This window comes from Bos indicus, chromosome 8 (genome assembly GCF_029378745.1).
Source record: "Bos indicus isolate NIAB-ARS_2022 breed Sahiwal x Tharparkar chromosome 8, NIAB-ARS_B.indTharparkar_mat_pri_1.0, whole genome shotgun sequence".
NCBI lineage: Eukaryota > Metazoa > Chordata > Mammalia > Artiodactyla > Bovidae > Bos > Bos indicus.
Genome location: NC_091767.1, coordinates 100,955,021 through 100,980,047, shown reverse-complemented (window position 1 = coordinate 100,980,047; position 25,027 = coordinate 100,955,021). Strand labels below are relative to the sequence as shown.

Sequence of the window (25,027 nt, the reverse complement as noted above, 5' to 3'; positions counted from 1 at the left end):
TGGTGAGACCTAGACTTTGGATATGTGTGTGTGACGGATGGAAAGCCAAAAGGGGAACGCATTCCAAGATGGAGAACGGGAGGCCAGGGAATCAGTTAACGAATGAAGAAGGCTCTAGTGAGTAATAGAGGATACAAAGCTGTTAAGACTACAAGTCACGGGAGACCTCAAAAGAAACAGAAGTCTGTGGCAGTGGGGTAGCCACATGGTAAGATATTTTAGGAATATTAATCTGGGATGAAGACATAAAACGAACTGAAGCTGGGGAGACAAGACTTCAGTAAAAGGTCACCAGTGTGTTAGAGACTGTTACACATTTTTTTCCCCTTGGTTAAGATAAAAATTTCCACTGTTTCTAAGAACCTCAGTACTTTTAGAAATGTCAATGTCCTTCTAAAGACAAATATTTCATTTGTTTCCCTGTTACGATCTATAATTCCTCACTCCTAATATGTATTTTGTCACCTTTCAACAGTGGGTTATTTTTTCCAGAAAAGAGGCTTTAAATCACTCTTCTCTAATAAATGATAAAATGATGTGTTTTCTTTTGCTACCTTCAGTTTTCTAAAAACAGGAAAACATTAACAACTATATTTAATGTGACACAATATAATGTACCATAAAAATCCATGTTACTTCCTTATACCCACTGCATTATTTTTAGAACTTAGAATGATGAATCAGGAGTGAACGATTCACCAACAGGTTTATAGATTCAGCTTCTCTGCAGAGATTTTTACAGGCTGCTTAAGACTTTGGGAGGCAGTGTAACTTAGGGCTACTTGATGTCTTTTTGAGCAACCATTCCAGGCATGCCTCTGTATTTTGCTGGAAATATCCCTTCCATAAATGTTTGCCTTGAACTAGTGAGCAGATTATTTGCTCTCAAAGTTCATTCTTTTCTGAGCTGTAATCTCAGCTGTTTCACCTTGTACCCCAGGGCAACAAGGGGCAGGCAGCTGATTTAAGACACAAATCCCAACGCTAAGGAGTGTGACTTTTCACTCTAGCACAGTACTCTGCACAAAGTAAGGAACTCAAATACCTATTAAAATAGCAAAGAAACAACAGGTTTGTAATCACTCAACAGTATTACCATGGATTTTTAACAAAAATGACTGTCTTGTTCTCTCTGAAAGGCAGAGGAACTCACTTATTGAACATTTAATATAGGCCAGGCATTTTACCCCATCTTGTTTAATTCTCATAATCATCCTATGAAGTTAGTATCACTATCAGAGATGAGAAAAATGTGGTTCAGAGGTTAACTCGTCCAAAGTCAAGCTGTTAATCATTTGTAGGGCCAGGAACTAAACTTTGGTCTGTGCTCGGTCGCTTCCGACTCTTTGCAGCTCCATGGACTGTAGCCCACCAGGATCCTCCATCCACAGAATTTTCCAGGCAAGAATACAGGAGCAGGCTGCCACTTCCTACTCCAGGGGATCTTCCCAACCCAGGGATCGAACCTGCATCTCTTTCGTCCCCTGCATTGGCAGGTGGATTCTTCACCACTGTGCCACCTCGGAAGTCCCCATCCTAAACTTGATCTTAGCCAAAAGGCCAAGAAGCAAAACTTTGATCTGGCTGCAAAGCCTGAACCATGCGACTGAATTCTGCTCATTCGTCTTGAGGTCACAAAAGAAGACACAGTGAAATGGGAGGAAGTTTCTTCATCCCATAATGAAGCTGGGGAGGAGTCTGTAAGAAATCCCGTATGTCTCTGAACTAAAGTCATGTGACCCATTATATACACAACTGTCAAGGATACTCTGATCCTTTAAGAAGCTGATTAAGTTTATGACAAATTATGTAGGCTTTTTACTTAAATAATGTGTAACATTTCTCAATTGCAAGCCATCTAATCTACTTAAGACCCTAAACCTATATAAATTTTCAGGCTTATAGATTAAGTCCTGATTCTCTAAAAAGATCCCCTCATTTCACAGATGAGGAAACCAGAAAAGTTAATTTCTTTAGCAAATTTTATTTAGTTATTAGGGTTCAGATTTGGCCTTAGTACATATTTAAATGTGAATATCACATTTTGTAAATAAAATTATAATTCATCCATACACAACTATTTAGTATAGGTATCAACATTTATCTGCCTCAAGGGCACAATTATAACTCCAGAGACCATGTCCGATATAAAGTCTTTAAGTAGCTAGAGCTATTCATACTAATGTCTAATAAAAGCCATTTGTCTTTAATTTCCACAGAACTTTCAGTTTGGGGCTAACTCACTGGTTTATAACATTAGCAGAACGTAAGCTTAGCAGTTGACTTCCACTCAAGGAAAATATTTCCAAGGCATGGGTGTTAAAAAGTTTACTGCCCTTTCAGTCCAAAAAATAATCTCAAAGGAAATAAACTACAATTTTCTAAACGTACATTCAATAGTACTAAAATAGTTGTCAATTCTGTAAACTGAACTATTTTTTCATGTAATATTTTAAATTTCCATATACCACTTGTTATTTTAAATTTCTGTATACCACTTGTAGTGTTTAAAATTCTAGGCATGGTCCCTACTTGATAGATGTGTTATGAAACTGCAACCTATAATTTGTAGAACTTAGAGAATTCATAAAGAAATTAGACCAATGAAGGAAGGATCAGTTTTGGAATCTGCTATGAGGATATTTGATGTGAATGTAACTCTAAGGGTAGTTTTAGCACAGACCTCAATTACATGAAGTGATGAACAGAAACCAATAAATAACTATGCTCTGTAAACTCCTGAATTCCAAGTAAAAAGGAAATGGTGATAGCTCTAAAATGAAGCTCAAGAAAGGTTTTCTAACTATAGTGGGATTCTGGGATCCCCTACTCAAGATTCTTCTCCAGATGTTTCTAAAATGGAGAAGCTGTTGGGTTTTTGGTGGGGATGGGCAGTGTAAGGAGACAGTAAAGATACCCAGGATACTTGAATGACATTTGTGATACAACTAATTGCCCTTCCTTTCCTCCAGGATTTTGAAGCATAAAGCCATTTTGCTGAGGAAAGGGGAGAGAAGAATCACAGTCCTGTGAAGGAGAGTCCATTCCTCTTACCCATGCAATGGCCATGATTCCAAAAGACAGACCAAACTTTTACCAAGTAAGCAGGTTGCCAGGAACAATTCCAGAAATGAGATTCCTATATAAAGACCAAAAGAAATACAGCAATCTAACATATATATGCAAAATAATATCCAAAGATACACTGTTTTCATCAGTCAACCTTTATGAATGCTAACACATTCAGTCCTTTTATTTTTCCTTACCACTAGGTTTAAAAAAAAAAAATACAGTTAATCATTAAGTTATTTGAAATTTTAACAGAAGTGCAAGTACCTACATTTCTTTCTGGTCTTCGTAACACATGGTACACACTCTCATTCTTAGATAATACTGTTGTGTGTCAAATGTACGATAACACATTCACTGAGAGGGATTACTGACTCTACAGACAACTGCAGCACCTTTAAAAGGCATTTATCTATGGTTAAGAGTTGGGCATTTGGGGTTTGAAACACAGCCTCCTATAATTTAGGGCTGTGACTTCTCCACCCTCCCAAAAAAGAATGGATGCATAAAACACTTTCATCTGAAGTCTACAAAAATATAAATATTATATAATTTTAGAGCTGCAAAAGGACCTTAGTGATAATCTAGCCAGGCTGCTCCCCTAATTTTCTAATGAGGTAACAGGCCCTCACTCACAGAAATAAATAATCCACCTCAGATCTTTTGCTATATTAACAAGTATGGTGAACTTTTTCCTCCTGCATCTTTGTATGTGTCAGATATTTGGGCTGAGCTCTTGAAAGGACTAGTTTCCTTTGAGGAGAAACTGATTCTGCCTATCTACTATGCTATACTTTTATGCTACATCTTTTAAAATAATACAAAAGCAATATGTTAATCTTTGACTTAAAATGGCATATCAACAAACTTGGGATATATTGCAACCATTTTATTACTATGATGGGCTGGGGTGTATCTTTTAACAGGAGTACTGACCAACTACCATGAATGTGTTTTGATACTCTGCTCCAGTATCACACTCGATTCAAATACGTGTGAATTACTTTCACTTCCACACGTATAAAACATTTACATCTCATTGTCTGATAGAACAGCACACACCCATGCACCTCTTCTTTCTGGTTTAAATTCATGTAAAGACGCTCACATAAAATGGATTTTTCATCAAGGACTTCATAATATATGAATTTCTCATTACACTACTTCTGCTCTGTCAGTTTTCTTTTTTTTTTAATTGAAGGGAGGATTAAGAAAGCAATGCTGTGGTACAAAAAGACCTTCTTACAAGGTCCTCTTCTGGAGAAATGTTTGCGAACACAGTTATAGTCTTATAATGACTGTAATCAAGACCATCCCACAAGGACAGGAAGGTACATTCACTCTCCTGGAGAGTTTCTGATCTTATTAACAATATTATGACTGGGGGAGATAGTATAGAGACAGCCCAGCAGAAGACTCTCCCAGAGAGATATTTTGAACTTATTTCAATCCTATAATGACTGTCATGAAGATGACATGATAGTTGAATTCGTTTTGCTGAAGAAGTTTGTGTCTAGAAAGACACGCTCAATAACGTTATTAAATGCTGTTATAATTACGTTCTGTGAAACTATCAGAGGTCACAAAAGCAGAAAAATGTAGCACTATAACAAAGAATAAGGAAACACTTTTGAAGAATAAACACTTAACACGTAGTATTTTTAAATGGTATCTAATAAATTTTCGTGTCAAATTTTTAACTAAAGATATAAAACTTTTAAATGGCAACTAATAAATCTTCATGTCAAGTCTTTTAACAAAATCCACAAATCGATTATAAAAATTGAACAATCATAAATGTTTTATGTATAAAGTTTGAAGGGAAAGTTTAAATGTCTACATTATTCTGTTTAATTCTTGAGGAATTTTAGTTGCTGCTGAGGTGCAGTCGATACACTGCTAAAATAATTCAGGTATGAAAACAGTATCACAGTTAAGGTTTGGCACAGCAGCATCCCAGCGGTCTTCAGTCATCCACAAATGTCAACCGTCCAGGGCCTTCATTCTTCATCCATCTCCTGTATCTCTTCCATCTAGGGTCATTTGCCAGTCTTTTCTTTAGTTCCTCTTCTTGCTCTTGTTTGTAGACCTATAAGTATAAATAACACAAACTGACCTGACAATCCAAAGAGAAACGTTTTCATTAGCTTTACGGCATGTTTCCCTGATGCTGGGAACGACTGAGGGCAAAAGGAGAAGAGGGCGGCAGGGGATGAGAAGGCAGGATAGCATCACTGACTCAATGGACGTGAACTTGGGCAAACTCCGGGAGATGGAGGGGGACAGGGAGGCCTGGTGTGCTGCAGTCCACGGGGCGCAAAGAGTTGGACACAACAACAGCATGTTTACATGTTTCAAATATAATTTTAGGTAAAAGTTTCCAATGGATGTATTGGTTTGTCTTCTGAAGACCATGCACCAAAAAATAGTAAGCAATTAAGCACTTTAACATTCAGTGTTAAATTAAAAAATAAAAAAACAACAACTCATGTAAGAACTAGTGTTTTTTTCCACTGATTTCTATAACCTGGAAATACATTCTTTTCTTCCTTGAAATTATATGTGAGTTTAAAGGGTTTAAACATTTCTTCTCTACAACTAACATCCAATATTAAAGAATCAACATAAATTTTCTTAACATGGTACTCAGTAAATTTAACAGATGACTTTAAGTATATGTTGATCCTAACCAAGGAACAAAGTGACCTTATAAATACTTCTGTCTCCAAACTGAACTTACAACTTCTTTTATCTTCAAAGATAATTATTGGTTTTTCAAAATATTTTTAAAGTTCCCAAAGAAGGTTAAATAAACCACAGAGGTTAAAAACAAAGAATATCTTTCATTTCTATCATCTTTAGTGGATGTCAGTTGAAGTTAAATGGACAAGTTTTCATAACCAATTTAACAGCCATATCAAATTTTAGAAAGAAATTACGTTCCTTCCAAATTTCAGGAAATAATGCCTAAGATAATTTCACATAATACCATAATTCAGCCCAGGATAGCACCCATGACAGACAGTTTATTGTATAGTGGGCTGCTTAAACTACTTAAAAGTGAAAGCTTTTCATATATTGGTTGGGTCAGCCATAAAATTAGTTCAGGTTTCCATATGATGTTACGGTCAAAGTTTACTTAGTGCAATTAACAGAAAATGGTGACATCCTTGCAAACATACATTCTATCCCAGTGCAATTTAACGTAACAAATTAGACCATTCTTTAAATGTTTAGCATTAGTAAATTAAAATATTTGAAGTTCATCTTTTAAAAGGACAAATTCACAGGTTAAAAACTCACTAGTTTTATTGTCTAGTTATATTGTCAACAAAAGATCTTTATCCACATTGAACTCTTTGATTTCAGAAATTAGAGCACACTTCTGTGATCCTTTAGTTTTAAGTTGGTAAGGAAGATAACAGTAAAAATCACAGCAGAGTCATTACTCACCTCATAATTCTCCTTTATCCAAAGCTCCCGTTTAAGAAAAGTTTCTTTCTGATGATCTTCTAGACTATCAAACTGAGACTTTGACATCTTCATAGATTTACGTATGATATACAGTCTTTCTTCTTCCCCGTATTCTTTGCCTTTGATGTTAAAATTATAGATCCATCGGCAATACCACACTATATACGAGCACAGGTGAAAAGGAGCTAAGAGAATCTGAAACAGGAGAAGGTCACGTATCTGGGGCTTCTGATAGCCTCCTTTTATATCTATTTTACTTTTTATAATGTTCTTTATGATGTTCTCCTCCTCGTCACGAACTTCCTCTTTGGACTTTTTGTTTCTACCCTTCTCTTTGGCTTTTCTCAGTAACCCCTGCTGCTTGGCAATCTCCATGGCCTGGATACGGTACTTGGGCACTGTGGCCAGGTAGCTGATCGTCTTGTCATAGCTATTCCACCAGCTGAAAAACTAGAATATTGAACAAAGAAAAACGGGTCACTTTTATTACCAAAATTCATCTTGGTGAACACAACCCTGCCTGCAAAAAACCCATTCCGATTAAAAACAGAGACATCAAAGATCTTACTCTGTAGGTTAAAGATACAGTTGAATAATAGCTGTGTGGACATAGGAATCTTCAGGACTGACAAGTCAGATAAGTCATCAGCTGAGCCAAAAAGCCGGTGATTCTCCACAGGAGACACCCAGGATCAGAGGATGCTCAGGGGAATCACACCGTACCTGTTGATCCCACATCTTTACCATCCGACGCCTCCTTAGATCACAGTTAAGAAATCTCTCTTCTCTCTTTAAAGTTGCAATCTACTTACTGGAGGAGTCAAATGGCAAAACTAGGTGGTAAGGAGTTTCTTTCAAACAACCACAGGGTACAGACTCAGGCAACGATATTTATCTATTTCCTAAACCATCTGCACATACCACAGTAATGTTCATCATATTATGAACTGAAAGATTCAAGTATGTTTGAATCTTTACTTATTTGGGCAGGAAAACATTCAACTATTTCTTAAATATATTCAACCACAAAGGGTTTTATTATCAGAAAGAGTCCTACTCCTCATATAGTACCTCACCACACCTTTCAGCTATTTTACTGAATAAATACAGCAATTATACCAGTATCCTAAAATATTATAGAAGCAATCTATTAATCGCAAAAAAAAAAAGCGACTAGAGTATTATGTTATCTAAAACAGAAAAGTAAAATTGCCCTTCCTCTTCCTGTTGAAAAGGCAATACTAAAAAAGCTGAAACATTTAAAATATACAATCTTAGTTTTCAATAGGAATTCTCTTGTCATAGAAATTGAATTTCATTTCTGGGAATTAAATTGGAGAAGTAATTTTGAAACTAGGAAATTGCTTCATTCCAGTCACTTTTTTTTTTTTTTTCTTCCCCTCTAGAGGAGGATAGGATAGGTACGGTTAGTTTAGGAATTACAGTAGGGAAAACTCATTTCAGGCTGAACTGATATTTCTGTGATATAGTAAAACAACATAAAGTTACTGTAGCACTTTCACTCTATTTCAGGGGGTTTGAAACTGGAGCAGTAGTGCCCTTAAGCTGTCATGTGGAGATGTGTGAGGGTTTTGTTTGTTGCAATGGTGGCAAGCACTACACTCCTGGCATTTGGTAGGCAGATGCCAGGACTTGTTAGACCATATTAAGGAATTTGGATTTTTCCCCAAGTTTAATGGGAAATCATTGAAAAGTCCTATGAAAGTACAGTTTGGTCCTTGAACAACACGAGGGGGCCCCAATTCTGCGTGTGACTCATAGTTGGCCCTCCATAGGTGCCAACTGTACGTATACACGGTTCCTCCCTGTCCTCCAAGTCAACAGCCTCCACTGTGTGGTTCTGTAACGAGGACCGCAACTGGTGCAGAGAAGCCGAGTATAAGGGGACCCAGCATAATTCAAACCGGTGCTGCTCAAGGGCCACCAGTAAACCATAGGGATCTAGTTGACATTCACTCTGGCTGTTATATGGGAAATATAGAGCGGGCAATGAGGAAGAGATCTGGGTTTGTTGTTTGGTAATTAGTTTTAGTCGTTATATAATGATATGCACGATTCCTGCCGTCAAAGATTCCAATACTATCAACTGATTAAATATTTTTCTAACATAAAAAATTAATCTGAACTGGAAGTAAAACTGCACAAAAACATACTTCTAGTTCAGTTTTAATGACTAGCACTAGGCAACGTGCACTCCTTCACATGCACGTAGATGAACATACCCACAATACCCACCTGAAACACTGAAATAGCGCACACGCTGACCAAAATCACAACCCTCACATCCACCTTAGGGGCCAGGCGCCTGCTATAGTAGTGGTAGTAATGGCTGTAGTACTCCTCTGGGTGATCCAGCATGTAGTCATAATCTTTTCGAGTTTCTTCATCCTATAAAATAAAAATAACAAGATGCCCAGTTTCATACGACAGCTCATAAAATGGCCTTAGTTAATAATCTGTTGACGTCAAACCTAGAATTTTATAATTATATAGTCAATCTGAGTAAAAGAACAAATTGTCAAAAAAATTTCCCATACTTCTTCAAAGGCACACACAAATTTGTTTCCAGAACTTTAATGTTAGGTATAAAGCAGAATTTAAATTTTTCCTCAAATTCTTGAGTACTATTAGGCCTCCTGGAAAAAATAAAAACTCTTCAATAGCAATGAACTATGCTTATTTAGCCAGTGCTGTGGTGCTAATAAGGATACAGATTTGTTCTTAAACTTTAAGAGCATGCTGACACCTACACTCAGTAACTGTTGACAGAAAAAAGAATGTTTATTTCTGTTGTATATATTCACAATCATTTCCCAGCCTTGTATAGGAGGTTTTCTTCTGAAAGCAAAGATGAAGATAACAACAAAATAGACAAAACCAGTCTACGCCCCCAAAACTAAATTATGTTCATCTCAAGGAAACACTGAAACATTGATGGAGTAGAATGGTCAAAATCTACCTCTGTGACTTTAGGCAAAAATTTTAGCCTCTCTGAGCCTCACTCTTCTCCACTTATAAAACAGAGATATTAATAGCTCCTGTACTAATTTTACAGGGCTGTTTTGAATATCAAATGACGTATATCATACAAAAACATGTTAAAAATTTGCACTCCTTTACTATTATAACACGTTTTCACAGCCCAGTTCATAAATAAAGTAGTATATAACTCTTTCTTAATTGTGTAAACATGATGAAAAAATTATAGGCTTCTGAAATGCTGCTCAAATGTTTACAAATAAAACATTTTTTAAAACCTTCTGTAATTTTAATCAATTTGTAACAGGTACAAATGCCAATCTTATACTGAGTTACATAGGTTAAAAAGCTATTAAATTATGATTTGCTTTTTTTTTAATCCCACAAAAACCTGTTTTTCAGCTTGTCTTGTTTCCAGAAAAAATGTTAAACACTAAAACCACTGCAAATTCTTTTATCTGTAAGTGAGTACAACAGAAACCATTATGAAAACAAAAATCTTTTTTAAACCTAGAGGATTTCTTTCTATGATTAATTATTCAACATTCATAAAGCTGCAGATTATTAGCAAAACCATTTCAAAATCTACATTTAGTGTTTTGTAACCACAGAGGCGCTTGGATCTGTTCAGGGCCTCCTCCTGAGTCCTCCAATATGCAGTTTCTTAGATTTAAAATAAAAAGTTTGCTAATGACAAAATCTTTCCTGTACCCATTAAAATCACTATATATTTCCTATGAAGAATTCTGAATTTGGGGGAAAAAAAAAAGAATTCTGAATTTGAATGAGCACATTCTCGGTAACAGTTCTTACATTCATTACATTCAAAATATTTTTTTACCTCTGACTAGAATTTGAAGCTAGATGAAGTAGTATCTAGTATAATTAGATCTAGTAAATATATTTAAAGTCTATTCCATGGCACTATATGGAGAGCCAATATGAGAATCATCTGTTATATAAGGGAAGCTGAGCTCAGGCTGGTATTTTCAAATTCACTTCTTGTACATTCTCTTTCATCAGAAAAGATTTTCTCAGGAGTTCCCTGGTGGCCTAGTGATCCTATGCCAGGCTTTCACTGCGATGGCCCAGGTTCAGTCCCTTGTCAGGGAACTGAGAGCCTGCAAGCCGCACGCCACACGCCTCAGCTGTCAGTCCATTTCTCCTCTATAAGCCATCATCATATTCTAGAGCTTCTAACCTAAAGAGGGTAAAACGTTACAGGTCATACAGATAGCTCTGAAGACTAAAGCCTATCTGATGTACCTCATTTTGAGTACTTCAGGACACTTTTTGAGAATTTTTCCATCCTCCCTCCTTTTTTTTGCTTTTTGGACTAATTTTATAGATATGCTGTTTCTGGCCTGAAATTATTGCCTTTTAAACTCAGCCTCCCAGCCTTGGCAGATGCTTTTTGAAATGTATTTGTTCAAACACGATTCTTCTCCTTGCTCCAACTAGATGACAAGTTTTGAAACTAACTGCCCCCAGGGTGAGGCTCCTCCAGTCCTCCAGCATCCTTATCCCCGCAGAGCCCTCAGCCGGGTCTGACTGTCTGCACTCCTGGCTGCAGCATCCAGCGAGATCTGAGTGCCCCTGAAATGCGCTCTGTGGATACCACGTGTCTAGTGGCTATGCTCTCTTCTTTGTTCTCTTATCTTAGTAAAGGTCATAATCCATGGAATGCAGATATCCTTCTTCAAGCATCTCACCCATGTCTTACCCCGAGTCACCATCGTCTCCCTGGCCCCTAGATCTGTGACTCCATCCAGCCCAGAGCTTCATTAACAGGATGGTCAGCTAACGCTCCAGCACCAGCAACTTCAAAATTTATACCTTATGTCTGGGCTCTTTACTGTCACCAGAGCCTGTAGGGTCTATTGAGGTCCCTCTATAATGAGTCCTCAAACTGCCTCATCCCTGTAAACGGTTTCAGGGTCAAGCCTGACTTCTCTTAGAATGGTTTTCTTTTCCCTGGGGCCCATAACTTCATGACCCTGTTTTGGTCATGATTAGAGACAAGAACGCCTGCGTTTCCCTTGTTATAGCATTTATTCAGCCACAATCTTCTTTCTTTACTGGGTTTATAGCTTTCTGTCCAGAATGAAGAAAATGGATTTTAAGCTGAGCCATGCATAATACACTTTACGAGGTTGCTTCAAGTTTGGCACAAATTGAGGGGTTAGGGAGTCTCAACAATCTAAGTCATCAAGTCCTACTCTTCAGGAACCTACTGAGTTTAGAATCAACCTAATAAGAACACAGGACACCAGGAATATTAGGAGAAAAGAAAAGACAGACTGGGACCCAGTTAAAGAGTTTCATGTACATTCTTATTTTAATATCATATATCTATTTTTCCTCCTGCCCATCTTGGGACCTAAGTAGCCTCACAGTTTGTTCGTCTGTCTGTCATCTCCAGCGCTTCCCAGTGGCTAGTAAGGGGAGTTCAGTTTTCCTCGGCATGCAACAGGGCCTCCACAACTGGCCTGCGTTTACCTACTTAGCAACATCTCATCACTCTCTCTCCTTTTGCCCACAGCAAACATTAGATAGCAACTTCTGGAATTTGGTGTGTTCTTCTTAAGTATAACATGCTCTTTTATATCTATGTCTGAACAGATAATTCACTTTAACTCAAATGCTCTTTCTCTTTCCTTTTACCCAACCTCATGAGCTTCTATTAACCCTTAGGACATAAACAATAGTAGACAGATTCAGACCACTCTTACTACACTTATTACCCATTTATTATAGCACTTATCACATTGTAATCATCAGAGTTTTTATCTTTGCCTTGAATGAGAACTTCTAGAAGGCAGGTAGGGTCATCCATTAATCTCTGTATATCCAAGGCCTAGCACAGTGCCTGGCATTCAATAAATAACATTTCAAAACTGAATGAAATTTTGTAAAGGCTCTCCTCACTGCAGACATCTCCCCAGCCACCCAGGTTTCCACCTCACCATGAAGGTGGGATGGCTTACCACAAAAACCTGGGCTTGGCAGAAATGACTGCTTGATTTCATAGCTTATAAAGATATGCTAATGTGGCTCTAAGAGCTTAAACCTTAAAACAGTGTAATGTCTTACCTTTCAATAAGGTAGAACTTTTTCTTTCAGCAATTTTGTGGATCTTAAGGTCCCAGGGTCAGGAGATTCCAGCTTCTTTCCAAAGCCAAAACCTTTATACTTGTTTCTTCCTCCTCTCTGTCCTGAGCCTTGACAAGCAGGGCAATAAGCTCCTTGTCTCTAATCTCTACAGGAAAAAATGGTGCTTCTGCTGGTGTTCACTCCACTCCCAATCCTCTTGGGCATATGCAGGAGGACTGGAACATAACCACCAATATCTAGATCAAAAGTGAATAAGAGGAAACCCACAAGCAAAGAAAATACTGAATCCTTCCTTCTCTTGTGAAAATGATCATTCCCCCTCCCCAGAGGCAAAAATATATTATGTTCTTGTCCTTGAAAGAAATAATGAATTGTTTGATCTCAACAGATGTAAACTGCAATAATTTGATATTGCAACCAGTTTCATATTAAAAATTTTCGATTATATAAATAATAGAAACCATTTAGGATGGTAAAGGCCAAGAATCAATAATATATGAAAATACAGTAATAGTTCGTTCTTAAAAATATATATATTCATCCTATTTTTGAAAGAAATTCACACACAAATGATCCTTTAAAAAAAAAATAACGCCTGATTTTCCTTCCAGACTATTATTACACTACCTCTTTAGACTACTAAAGAGGAAGAAAGTTAACTGCTCTGAGTTCCATTTCTCTTCCTGTTCCCTGCCCAGCAGCCACTCAGGCAACTACCCTCTTAAACCTCTCCTTTTCTCAGTCTGCACGCGCTCACAGCAACACCCACCATTTGCAGTAAGAGTGACACTCAGATCTGGTTTTCCTGCTCCTCTTCTTTTGAGATATCTCCTGAACATTTCCTAAATATAACAGAAATATCTCAAGTTCAGCATGGTCACAATCCAGATCTGTTCCTGTGTTTCAGTTTGTTAACCATCTATTTGGGTACCTGAGCTTTAAAAAACCTTAGTTATTTTCAGCTCAGCAAATAGTTATGCAAGGCATTTAAGCCATGTGCTGAACACAAAGGGGGATAAAAAGACAAACAAAAGTCCTGGCCTCAAGAGCTCCCCCATGTACAGGAAGAACCTAGCAAGCAAGAAAAGCTGTGGACTAAGCACCGACTTCTCTGCCTGAGACCACTGGTAACAGGATTCACATAAGGCATGAAATGAGTGCTCAATCTTGAAAAGTAAATAAGATGCAGCAAAATTTGTTCCAGGCAAAGGGAGCAGCAAGTGCTAAGGTTCAGAAGCATAGTGAATAGAACAGATTCGGTGAGGCTGAGGCACTGCGGAGGTTTAGGGAAGAAAGGAGTAGGGGCTCGTACACGCCATGCTCAAGTGTTAGAGTGTGAACTGTCTGCGCTATTCAAACATAAAATGGTTTTCAAGTAGGAGTAGAAAGTGTGTATTTTTGGAAGATAACTCTGACAGTATTATAAAGAATGGAATGAAGGAGAAACAGATTTCAGAGACTAAGAAGTAGAAAAAAATAAGACTTCCAGTGATTAAAGGGGTACAGGAATCAATCACGTTGAGAACAGTGATGTTTCTAATTATAGTCACTCTGTGAACCATGTTATTTTAAGAATAAAGGAAGAGGGCATCACGTGTGGATAAGGTGCAGGGGGAAACTGTGGAAGATTTTGAAATGGGGAGGAAAAAAATTACTGGACAGCTTTCCAATGCCTGGAGCCTCCAGGGATTACCTATTCCTGTAGGAGGGGCATGCTTTTATTTATCTTTGAAAAGCCTACTTTCACTTTGTAGGAAAAAAAGTAACTTGCGGAAAACTGGGGAGCAACGCAAATAATTCTTATTCACACAAAGACAAACTGCGTCCAGTAGAATTAAGGGAAATGATGACTGCCTTGTCATACTGACCAGTATTACAGGCATTTCAGCACTCCTTGTCTTGACTGTAAAAGGTGTGACATTTTTTCTCTTTGGCTTCCCTGGCGGCTCATCTGGTAAAGAAACCACCTGCAATGCAGGAGACCTGGGTTCCATCCCTGGGTTGGGAAGATCCCCTGGAGAAGGGAACGGCTACCCACTCCAGTATTCCAGCTTGGAGAATTCCATGGACTATTCCATGGGGTCGAAAAGAGCTGCATACGACTGAGAGACTTTCACTTTAATATCTTATTGATTCCTGCATTAATTAATGAGCTAAATAAAATCTTTGACACATGTTCATTTTGTATGAGAGTCATCCTCTTTTAAAGTTTATGCTTTTAACAAAGATAACAGAATTGGTTTCATGTTAATTTTGGGTACCTGTGCTACAAATGAGAGACAATTTAAAAATATGAACCCAGAGAATGCACAAATTTCAGGACTGTCAAGGATGCTGTTGAGTTTCATCAGGAAGAGCTTAGAAAACAAAAAGGAAAGAGTACCCAAAGGATAAGACTCTAAGGAAATGCAATGTTTAAGGTGAAGGCAGAGGAAAAAGAAGACCATACAGACTGAAAGAAATGGCTAGAAAGCTCAGAGCAAAGGGAGAGAATTACATCAAGGCAATCAAAGGAGAGCAGCTTAAAGAACTACTTGATGGCCATCCGATGTCACAAACAGTTCCAAAAGGGAGAGCAGCCCTCTGATCTGAGGCTTAGCCATCACTGTTCACCTTGGGAAGAACAGTTCCAGGATGTGTGCTGCCGCACACGTCAGTCTGTGACAGTTTAAATGATGGGGTATAAGGAAGTAAGGACAGCCAATGGTGAAGAAGGAAGAAAAATGTGACCATGGTTTCAAAATTAAGGAATGAGAGATGAACCAGTTAAGAGATTCCCAAGTTATGAAAGAGGAATGGTGAGATTCCAGAAGACTAAGGTGGAAGTAAAATGAGTTCAGTCAAGAAAAGCTTCCTGCCTTCCCCAATCCATCCTCAATCTTGTTCCCAGAACTTTCTTTCTGAAACAAACATCAGACCTGTGTTACTTATCCACTTTCAAACATCCAGTAACTCACCAATACATAAAGCTCAACACACCTGAACATAGTTTAAAGGGGACATCCCAAACTACTTCCAGTCTCCTGAAACATTCTCCCTACTACGCACCTGAGAGGCTTCTAGCCTAGAAACAGTAGATCCCCTACAATCTCTAAAAGTACACTATGGGTCTTCGTGCTGTGAATATCTCAAAATATTCCATTTACCTACGATAAACCTACACAAGCAAAATTAACATGTCAAGTGCTTAGTTTCTGCCTAGAATTACATCAACTCAGTAGTTTTTGTGTTATTCAAAAGCTCTGATGGGTTGTTGATGACATCATGTGTCAGAGAGTCACAGCACTAGAATTAAACACATCTGGTGTTTAATCAACCTTGGCCATAAGTAGGGAGTAATAGCTGGGAGGGATTGGGGGCAGGAGAAGGGGACGACAGAGGATGAGATGGCTGGATGGCATCACTGACTCGATGGATGTGAGTCTGAGTGAACTCCGGGAGTTGGTGATGGACAGAGAGGCCTGGCGTGCTGCGATTCATGGGGTCGCAAAAAGTCGGACATGACTGAGCGACTGAACTGAACTGAACTGAACAGGTGACATTAAGGGATGAGTGAAAAGTAAACAACACTTATGGGTTTACAGCAGAAATAGCAAATGTGGCACAAAAGGTACCACATCCTTCTGGGCCAGTGGCAGAGCTGTTCAACATGTCATCTTTCCCACTAAACCCAGAAAAGGCCCCCCAAATTTATAAGTGTTACATGCAGTTGTGACCAATATGAATGAAAACTATCTGCTATCAAGCTTACTTAACTTGGCTGTTTATCAGCATCACAACTGTAATACAAGTTCACATCATTTCTATTATTTTTATGGATACACATTTATTATGAATGACTGATTAAAATGCAGTTCGATGCTGAAAAAGAAAAAATAATAACACCAATAGGATAGTAATACCAATAAATGCAGCTAATTTTCTTCCTCCAAAACAGAGTCCTTGGGAAAAGCATAAAAGTGATTGTACATCTCACTGTTGGAACAAGCCCTGCACACCCACAACTCCATGTTTTCATTGACCGAGAATTTTCTCTACCAGAAATGTCCCTTCACAGTCAACCGTGGTGACTGTTCTAGATCCAGATAAAAGAGTACATTCTTCTCCAGTCCTCCAAGAAGAAATAATTGTGCCCTCTCAGTGTTGCAATATAATCTACACAATTATATAACTTAAATAAATAATAACTGAACAATAGGTATGTGTCTCCTTATTACACTAAAAGCTTAAAGGCAGGAACTGTGCCTTTTTCATTGCTACGGTCTCCTCCTTTGGAACTTACGTCAGTACCAGTTAGGAGACAGGGTTGATTAAGAGAATATACAAAAGGAGAACAATAAACAGTAACATAACAAGGCAGGAAGTTCAGAATCCCCCTTTTGCCAAATCATTCTTAACTGTGAAAGTCCTGCCATATCAACCAGACCGATAAAGAGAAACTGAAGTGTTCCTGTGACTTCCCTGCCAAGACAAGGCTGAAGCAGAAGGTACTCTCTACACATCCCTTCAAAGTATCAGATAACCTGCAAGCCAGTAATACCTCCAAGACCTTTCATGTGTTCTTCTCTGGTGATCTTGCAAAATGCTATCAAACTACCACTGTCTACCAGTTACAGGTTTTATAAGTGCATCCTTCCTTACCACCCATTTCCTCACCTGCTTACTTCTATGCCAGCCTTCTCATTTTATCTAGTTCATCCAATTCTTATGTATATTCAGAATTAATGTCCTCACTTTAAAACCCTGAGAAAATAATTTCTCCTTAAAAAGAGAAATGTGATTTTTCTCTCACATAGGAATTTTTCATTCATATCTATCCAATTTATTTTATCTGTACCACTCTTTCAAACTACAGTTAATTTGGGGTAAAATGTCAAAGTAGGCTTCATATACCCATGTCAAAACACCAGAAATCCACTTTCAATTGTCATCCTATCTGAATCTGTCTCCAGATAGGAGTATGTATTTAACAAACTTTCATTATCTATGTGCCAGACACTGTGCTAGTTGCCATAGATACATATGCAAAAATAAGGTTTAGTGGAGAGGGGGGATGGGCTACTCAGTATGTACAGGGCAGTGTGATAAGTGCTATACCCACAGAAAAAGAGCCAACGGTGACCCAGTGAGAGTCTGTTTACTTAACTTCCAAAGTCCATGAGTCCCCCTGAATCCCCAGTAGTCAAATACACTAAATAAATAGTTATTTCATCATCCTAACTCATGTTATGAAACAAATATAAAGCAGCGTGTGAAACCATAATGGTTTCAAGCCCTGCTGAGATCTGGAAGTTTAAGTTATTTGAGAACATGAACTCAGCATGACTTGGTAAAAGCAACTGGCAAGTTCCCTTTGCCCTCCATTATTACCATCCTTTTTCTGTTTTTTTTTTTTTTTTTTTTCCATTCTCTCTATTCACAGGAAGAATCTCTGTTGCTATAAAAACAATGACCAACGGTGATAATATCTCCTTGTCTGACCAACTACATTTAAATCACATTAGTATCATATTTTTAAACAATCTCCATCTAAAAAAATTCTCTCAAAGAGGTGTTTATTCAACCAAAACTAACTTCAGAGTCATAAACCCACCATACCTTACACAAATATAATTCTCATTTTGGTGAGTCAGAGATGCTTGGTTGTTACAAGTTTTGATGGAACACCACTCTAAGGTTACAATGAGGATATAATATAGCTTCTTATTTATGTTAAAAAAAATTAAGAGGCTTGAACACACCAAGAATAGGAAATTAGGGAGGTTATCAAAAAATTATGGGGGAGAGAAAAAAAAAAGGCTCCTGGCTCCAGTGAATTTAAAACTGAGTTATTTCAGATTTCACAAAAGAAACAATTTCTGTCACATACACTATTCCAGAGATGGAATCCACCTGAGCATCCTACAAAGGAAATACAGAATCAACTTTTCCCGCCATATGCCGGCAATAACTGAACATGGCTGTGAAGGAGAACACAGTCTTCCCAAGGCCCTACCAAGACCCTCCCTCCTTTTCCACTCACAGGGTTTATGGAGAAATAATGTGTATCAGAAAGAGCAAATAGAAAGGAAAAGTGGTCCCAAGTCAGCAGTGCTGCCCCCATGAGGTGATATATGGAATTCCAGGCAGGTGTCTGTGGTTATCTTTATTCCAGAGCCTCTGAACTCATCAACTTCTCCCACTATTTTGTCTGACCTGCTTGAAGTAAAAGCCAGATGGACCTCTTAGGCCTCACTAGCGACTTCACTTTCACTTTTCACTTTCATGCATTGGAGAAGGAAATGGCAACCCATTCCAGTGCTCTTGCCTGGAGAATCCCAGGGATGGGGGAGCCTGGTGGGCTGCCATCTATGGGGTTGCACAGAGTCGGACACGACTGAAGCAACTTAGCAGCAGCAGCAGCCCTCCTTCCAGGCTGTGAATATAATCCAAGTGCAACATATAACACATGTAACAGTGGTTGATACATAACAGATATCAGATATAACAGACGTAACAGTGGTTACATCTCTTGCCTTGGGCTTCCCAGGCAGTGCAGTGGTCAAGAATCTGCCTGCCAATGCAGGAGAAGCAGGTTCAATCCCTGGGTCCGGAAGATCCGCTTGACTAGGAAATGGCAACCCACTCCAGTATTCTTGCCTGGAAAATCCCACGGACAGAGGAGCCTGGTGGGCTACAGTCCAGGGGTCACAAAGAGTCGGACACGACTGAATATGCACGTCGTACACACACTGCTGCCTGGAGGGGATGACCCCAGTTGTCAGATCACTGCCTTCTCCAGAAATTATATCTTCTGACAACTTTCTCACAATTCTCTGTTATGACAGCAATAAAATCAGACCACCCTATTTGTTTTTAATACCTGCCTGCACACACAGCAAGACAAAGTCCTCTTCCTTATTACAGGAGAGGGCATCTGCAATCAAGTTTTTTTAAAAAAAAAAAGTTTCTGGAGGTGTTCCAATTGCAAGTGGAATCCATATCTATCTCTATAAAATTAACATGGAAGGTTTCACAGAGCTCAGCAAGGGTCCGAACTAAGTCCAGACACCCCTTTTCTCTCACAGTAATTTCCGTTCTCCTGAATAATAATGAGTAGGGTTGGGGAAACTGCAGAACACTCACTCACTCCCTCCGTCACCGCAATTCCAATTCTAGTTCCCTGTTTGGAGGCATCTGCAGCTACCACAAACCTGTCCCAATCAAGAGGAACAGCGCCTTTCTCCAGACATTACTCCTTTTTAACTGCCTCAAAATTCCTTGTTCTTGAGTGGACAAATTATTTCCTTGAGCTCTTTATTAGCTGACGGATCAGTCCTAAACTTGCAGAAACACTGAGAGGCAGCCGTGACAGAGCCACCAGATCAGCCTCTGCATTTGTCTCTTCAAGAAAACAGCAAGAACAGTTAAGAGTCCTGCAAGTTCCCCCACTCCCACCCCCCAGCCAGATTTTCTGTACTGTCTCTCTCTCTTGGCCTTTGTTTTCAAAGTTGTTAATATTACGCTCACCCTTTTCACACCAAATCTACCCATCTCCAACCCCAGCAGAAGGCAAGAGTTGCCAGTGTTTCTGCTGCCTCTCTTCTGGACGTTCTTCACTGCCCAGTGCTCGCTTCTCTGCTACGGGGGCTTTGGAGGCACAGTGGCAGGTGCTCTGGCTGCTTGTTGGACCGCTCTCTTTCCTCACTGCAGAAAACAGACTGGAGCTTCAGGTGCCAGGCTGCCTTTTATGAAAAACTTCCCCATCTTTCGGCAGTCTTTCCTTAGTCACTCTTCATCCTAAATAACAGACAGCCAAGCCCTCTTGGTTGCCTGTGGCCACAGCACTTTCTCAAACCACCCCCCCACCACACCCCGCATTCCTCAGGTAATTGACAATGAAAACTGCAATGTCACCAATGCTGGTACGAATTTGGTGGATTTTATGGCTCTATATTATCTGAACTGCTCTGGAAAGCAAGCCATTAACTCCTCGACCCAGTATTTTCAGCCCTAGAAATCTTATCTGGAAAAATAATCCACGGTTGAGTTATACTATCCCCACTCAAAGCAGTCGTTAAAAGCAGACCATACAACATGAAAAACTGTGCCTCAAAAAGAAAGAAAAAAATAGAAAAAAATACACTATAACTGCAACTGCTGTTGTATTAGCATTAAGAGACCCCTGAAACAGTAACACACCAAATATTATTCGTACTTTGTGATTTCTTAGTTTGCTTTTTGCTGCAGTAGAAAACAGGATCAGACTAAATCTCCCCATCCCCATAAGTACGTTAGTCGCTCAGTTGTGCCCGACTCTGCAACCCCATGGACTGCAGCCCACCAGGTTCCTCTGTCCATGGGATTTTCCAGGCAAGGATACTGGAGTGGGTTGTCATTTCCTTCTCCAGGGGATCTTCCCCAACCCAGGGACTGAACCTGGGTCTCCTGCATTGCAGGCAGATTCTTGACTGACTGAGCTAGGAGGGAAGCCCTCCCGATTTCCGTAGGACTCAATAAATCATTCGTTAAATAACTATACATATATTCACAAAATATTTCCTACTAGAAATTCTCAGAGTCTTGAAACTCAAGTCATTAAGCACAAATTTGCAGCTCCTATATAGGAGGTTTCTCATTGATCACTTAATCCTCATAACAACCTACTGAGTAGGTTTCATGGCCATAATCCTGCATATGAAGAAACAGGTACTCTGACATACTACGTCACTATCCAAGGTCACATGGGGGTGTCAGAGCCAAAAGTCAAACATCTGGTGTTCTTAGTGTTTTTCTAGAACCTTATGTCCAAGCTGAATGTCACAATTAATACCATCCCCCGAAACCAAGTTTCTGTCATGTCAAATTGGGGCAGTCGCACTGTCATTGGAGATCTTTCCAGTGTTCTATCACAGACCTCGGTAATAACAATCACCCTGCTTTCCAAGTGTGAGCTGCATCTTATTAAAATGCCTTCACCAAATCATAAGCCCAAACCTTTGCATACCGAAGACAGCCACAAAAAGTAGGGGGCTAGCTACTCCCCAAGACTGAGGGGGTTCCCATCAATGGGCCATGTGGGCTCCCTCACTTGGGAAAGCCCGAGCATCCTAATGATGGTAGAGCTGGTCAAGCTTGGCGCCGGAATCACAGGGAGCCTCGCTCCACCGGCCAGGTGACAACGGGGTCGCGCCGCGCGCTTCCCTGGCAGGTCCTCGCAGCCCCCAGGCTTACCTTGAGAGTCTCGTAGGCGGTGGCCACCAGCAGGAAGGCCTCCTCGGCGCTCTGCGGCGTCAGTCCCGGGCCCTCCTCGCCAGGCTCGGGCCGGTAGCGGTCGGGGTGGTAGCGCCGGGCCAGCTGGCGGTAGGCCCGCGCGATCTCCGCCTTGCTGGCCATGCGGCTCACGCCCAGCACCTCGTAGCAGTCCCGCGTGCCGCAGTAGAGTCCCTCCACCAGGGCCGCCGCGGGCCGCGAGAGCAGCAGCGCGAGCAGCAGGGGCGGCAGCAGCACTAACCAGCGCCGGTTAGCAGCCCCAGCTCCCCGGCTCGGAGCGAACGGGATCGCCATCCCGGCTGGGCCACGGCTCCGAGAGCCCAGCCGCACCCCGGCACTCCTCGTTGCGCCCCGCTCGGCGGCCCGGGCTCAGCTCCACGTCAGCACGCGGCGCCTCGGCGCAGGCGCACCGGGCGCGGCGGCCGCAACCACTTCCTTCACGACCGTTGCTAGAGGAACAGGATGCTTCAGCAGCCCGGCCGCTTCCGGTAGCTTTGAAAACTTGTTCCTAGTCCCAGAGAACTGGGTTTGTTCTCAGTCTGACAGACCTAAGGGATGTCTCTGTCTCTGAGGTGCACTTAACCAGTGTGTGCATAGCGCTCTACTGTCCCCTTTCCACGCAGTCTTTAAGGCATCACGACCTCACCGGCTGCGGTTGGTAATCTAGCTCTCATGCGGTCTGGTTTTCAGCGTCAAGATGTGTGCCCAGGGTTTTAAAGCCGAGTCTCGATAACCCCATTCTGCCTTTCCAAAAATAAACTAAACTTTTAGAGATTCTAGACGTTATCGGACTTAAAGTGCATGGCCATCTTGTTCTAGGTTTCTTACCCTCCACACTATTGACATTTGAACTGGATAATTCTTTGCCTTTTAGGGGCTGTCCTACCCGTTGTAAGATGTTTAGCAGCGTCTCTGGTCTCTACACACTAGATGACAGCAGTTCAGTTCAGTCGCTCAGTCGTGTCCGACTCTTTGCGACCCCATGAATCGCAGCACGCCAGGCCTCCCTGTCCATCACCAACTCCCAGACTTCACTCAAACTCATGTCCATCGAGTCGGTGATGCCATCCAGCCATCTCATCCTCTGTCGTCCCCTTCTCCTCCTGCCCGCAATTTCTCCCAGCATCAGAGTCTTTTCCAATGAGTCAACTCTTCGCATGAGGTGGCCAAAGTACTGGAGTTTCAGCTTTAGCATCATTCCTTCCAAAGAAATCCTAGGGCTGATCTCCTTCAGAATGGACTGGTTGGATCTCCTTGCAGTCCAAGGGACTCTCGAGAGTCTTCTCCAACACCACAGTTCAAAAGCATCAATTCTTCAGCGCTCAGCCTTCTTCACAGTCCAACTCTCACATCCATACATGACCACAGGAAAAACCATAGCCTTGACTAGACAGACCTTTGTTGGCAAAGTAATATCTCTGTTTTTCAATATACTATCTAGGTTGGTCATAACTTTCCTTCCAAGGAGTAAGTGTCTTTTAATTTCATGGCTGCAGTCACCATCTGCAGTGATTTTGAAGCCCGAAAAAATAAAGTCTGACACTGTTTCCACTGTTTCCCCATCTATTTCCCATGAAGTGATGGGACCAGATGTCATGATCTTCGTTTTCTGAATGTTGAGCTTTAAGCCAACTTTTTCACTCTCCTCTTTCACTTTCATCAAGAGGCTTTTTAGTTCCTCTTCACTTTCTGCCATAAGGGTGGTGTCATCTGCATGTCTGAGGTTATTAATATTTCTCCCAGCAATCTTGATTCCAGCTTGTTCTTCTTCCAGCCCAGTACCACCACCCTAATCCTGACAATCAAAAATATATCCGTGTGTGGGTGCTAAATCGCTTCAGTCATGTCCGACTCTGGGACCCCATGGACTTTAGCTCTCCAGATTCCTCTGTCCATGGGATTCTCCATGCCCTCCTCCAGGGGATCTTCCCAACCCAGGGATCGAACCCGCCTCATTTAAGTCTCTTGCATTAGCAAGTGAGTTCTTTTTACCACTAGCACCACCTGGGAAGCCCCGGAAATGTATCCACGTATTCTCTAATGTGTTCTGGAGTTACAGGTGCAAGAAAAAGTACAGGTTGTTCAGTTAAATTTGAATTTCAGATAAACATTTTTAGCATAATTATGTCCCAAATACTACATGAGACTGTATAGCAACATGAAGAACTTTATCTCAACAAAGTTGTTTGTATCATTCATTCAGTAAATATCCCTTGAGTCTTTACTATGAACTAGGTACTGTTGTAAGCTCTGGGGACATAGTGGTGAGAAAAGAAGACAAGGTTCTTGATCTTATGAAGCATATATTCTGGTGGAGGATAACAGACAATAAACAAGCAAATAAATACACTTTAAGATACAATAGATTCTTTTAAGAAAATGAAACAAGATAAAGATAGATATATTCTCTAACATAGAACATATACTATATATGTATATATGTATATTATATTCATATATATGTACTGCTGCTGCTAAGTCGCTTCAGTCGTGTCCGACTCTGTGTGACTCCATAGATGGCAGCCCACCAGGCTCCCCTGTCCCTGGGATTCTCCAGGCAAGAACACTGGAGTGGGTTGCCATTTCCTTCACCAATGCATGAAAGTGAAAAGTGAAAGTGAAGTCTCTCAGTCGTGTCTGACCCTCAGCGACCCCATGGACTGCAGCCTTCCAAGCTCCTTCATCCATGGGATTTTCCAGGCAAGAGTACTGGAGTGGGGTGCCATTGCCTTCTCCATATATGTACTATATATATATATATATATATATATATATATATATATATATACACATACACATATGAAAGAGAGAGAGAAGTAATGGAAACACATACGAAAACTCCCTGCCTTAAAATTATTAGAATCAAGACAAGGGCTAGTTCAGGTCAATTATTCCAGGAGGAATTAACATCTAAACTGACTCTATTTTTAAAAAATTAAATTTATTCTTTTTAATTGAAGGATAATTGCTTTATAGTATTGTGTTGGTTTCTGCCAAACATCAACGTGAATCAGCCATAGATATACCTATGTCAGTTAGAGTCAATTATTCCAGAAGGAATTAACATCAAAACTGACTCTAAAGGACAAATAGGAACTTTCCCTGGCGGTCCAGTGGT

General features: G+C 40.3%; 1 protein-coding gene across 1 annotated transcript; it reads right to left on the bottom strand.

Moving 5' to 3' along the window:
* Positions 1-1,964: 1,964 nt before the first annotated feature.
* DNAJC25 (DnaJ heat shock protein family (Hsp40) member C25) lies at positions 1,965-22,290 on the bottom strand. The gene is made up of 4 exons (XM_019966720.2): positions 21,871-22,290; positions 8,800-8,952; positions 6,523-6,993; positions 1,965-5,158 (listed from the first exon to the last, which is right to left on the bottom strand). Exons 1-4 carry the CDS (start codon positions 22,201-22,203, stop codon positions 5,036-5,038), a joined length of 1,080 nt encoding a protein of 359 aa, XP_019822279.1. The 5' UTR covers positions 22,204-22,290; the 3' UTR covers positions 1,965-5,035.
* Between the last annotated feature and the right edge of the window lie 2,737 nt (positions 22,291-25,027).

Coding starts and splice junctions, on each gene's coding strand:
- DNAJC25 (XM_019966720.2), bottom strand. CDS start 22,203: ATGGCGATCCCGTTCGCTCCGAGCCGGGGAGCTGGGGCTGCTAACCGG. Junction 6,994..8,799: donor GCGCTATTTCAGTGTTTCAG/GTGGGTATTGTG, acceptor TCAATATTCTAG/TTTTTCAGCTGGTGGAATAG. Junction 5,159..6,522: donor GGATAAAGGAGAATTATGAG/GTGAGTAATGAC, acceptor TTATACTTATAG/GTCTACAAACAAGAGCAAGA.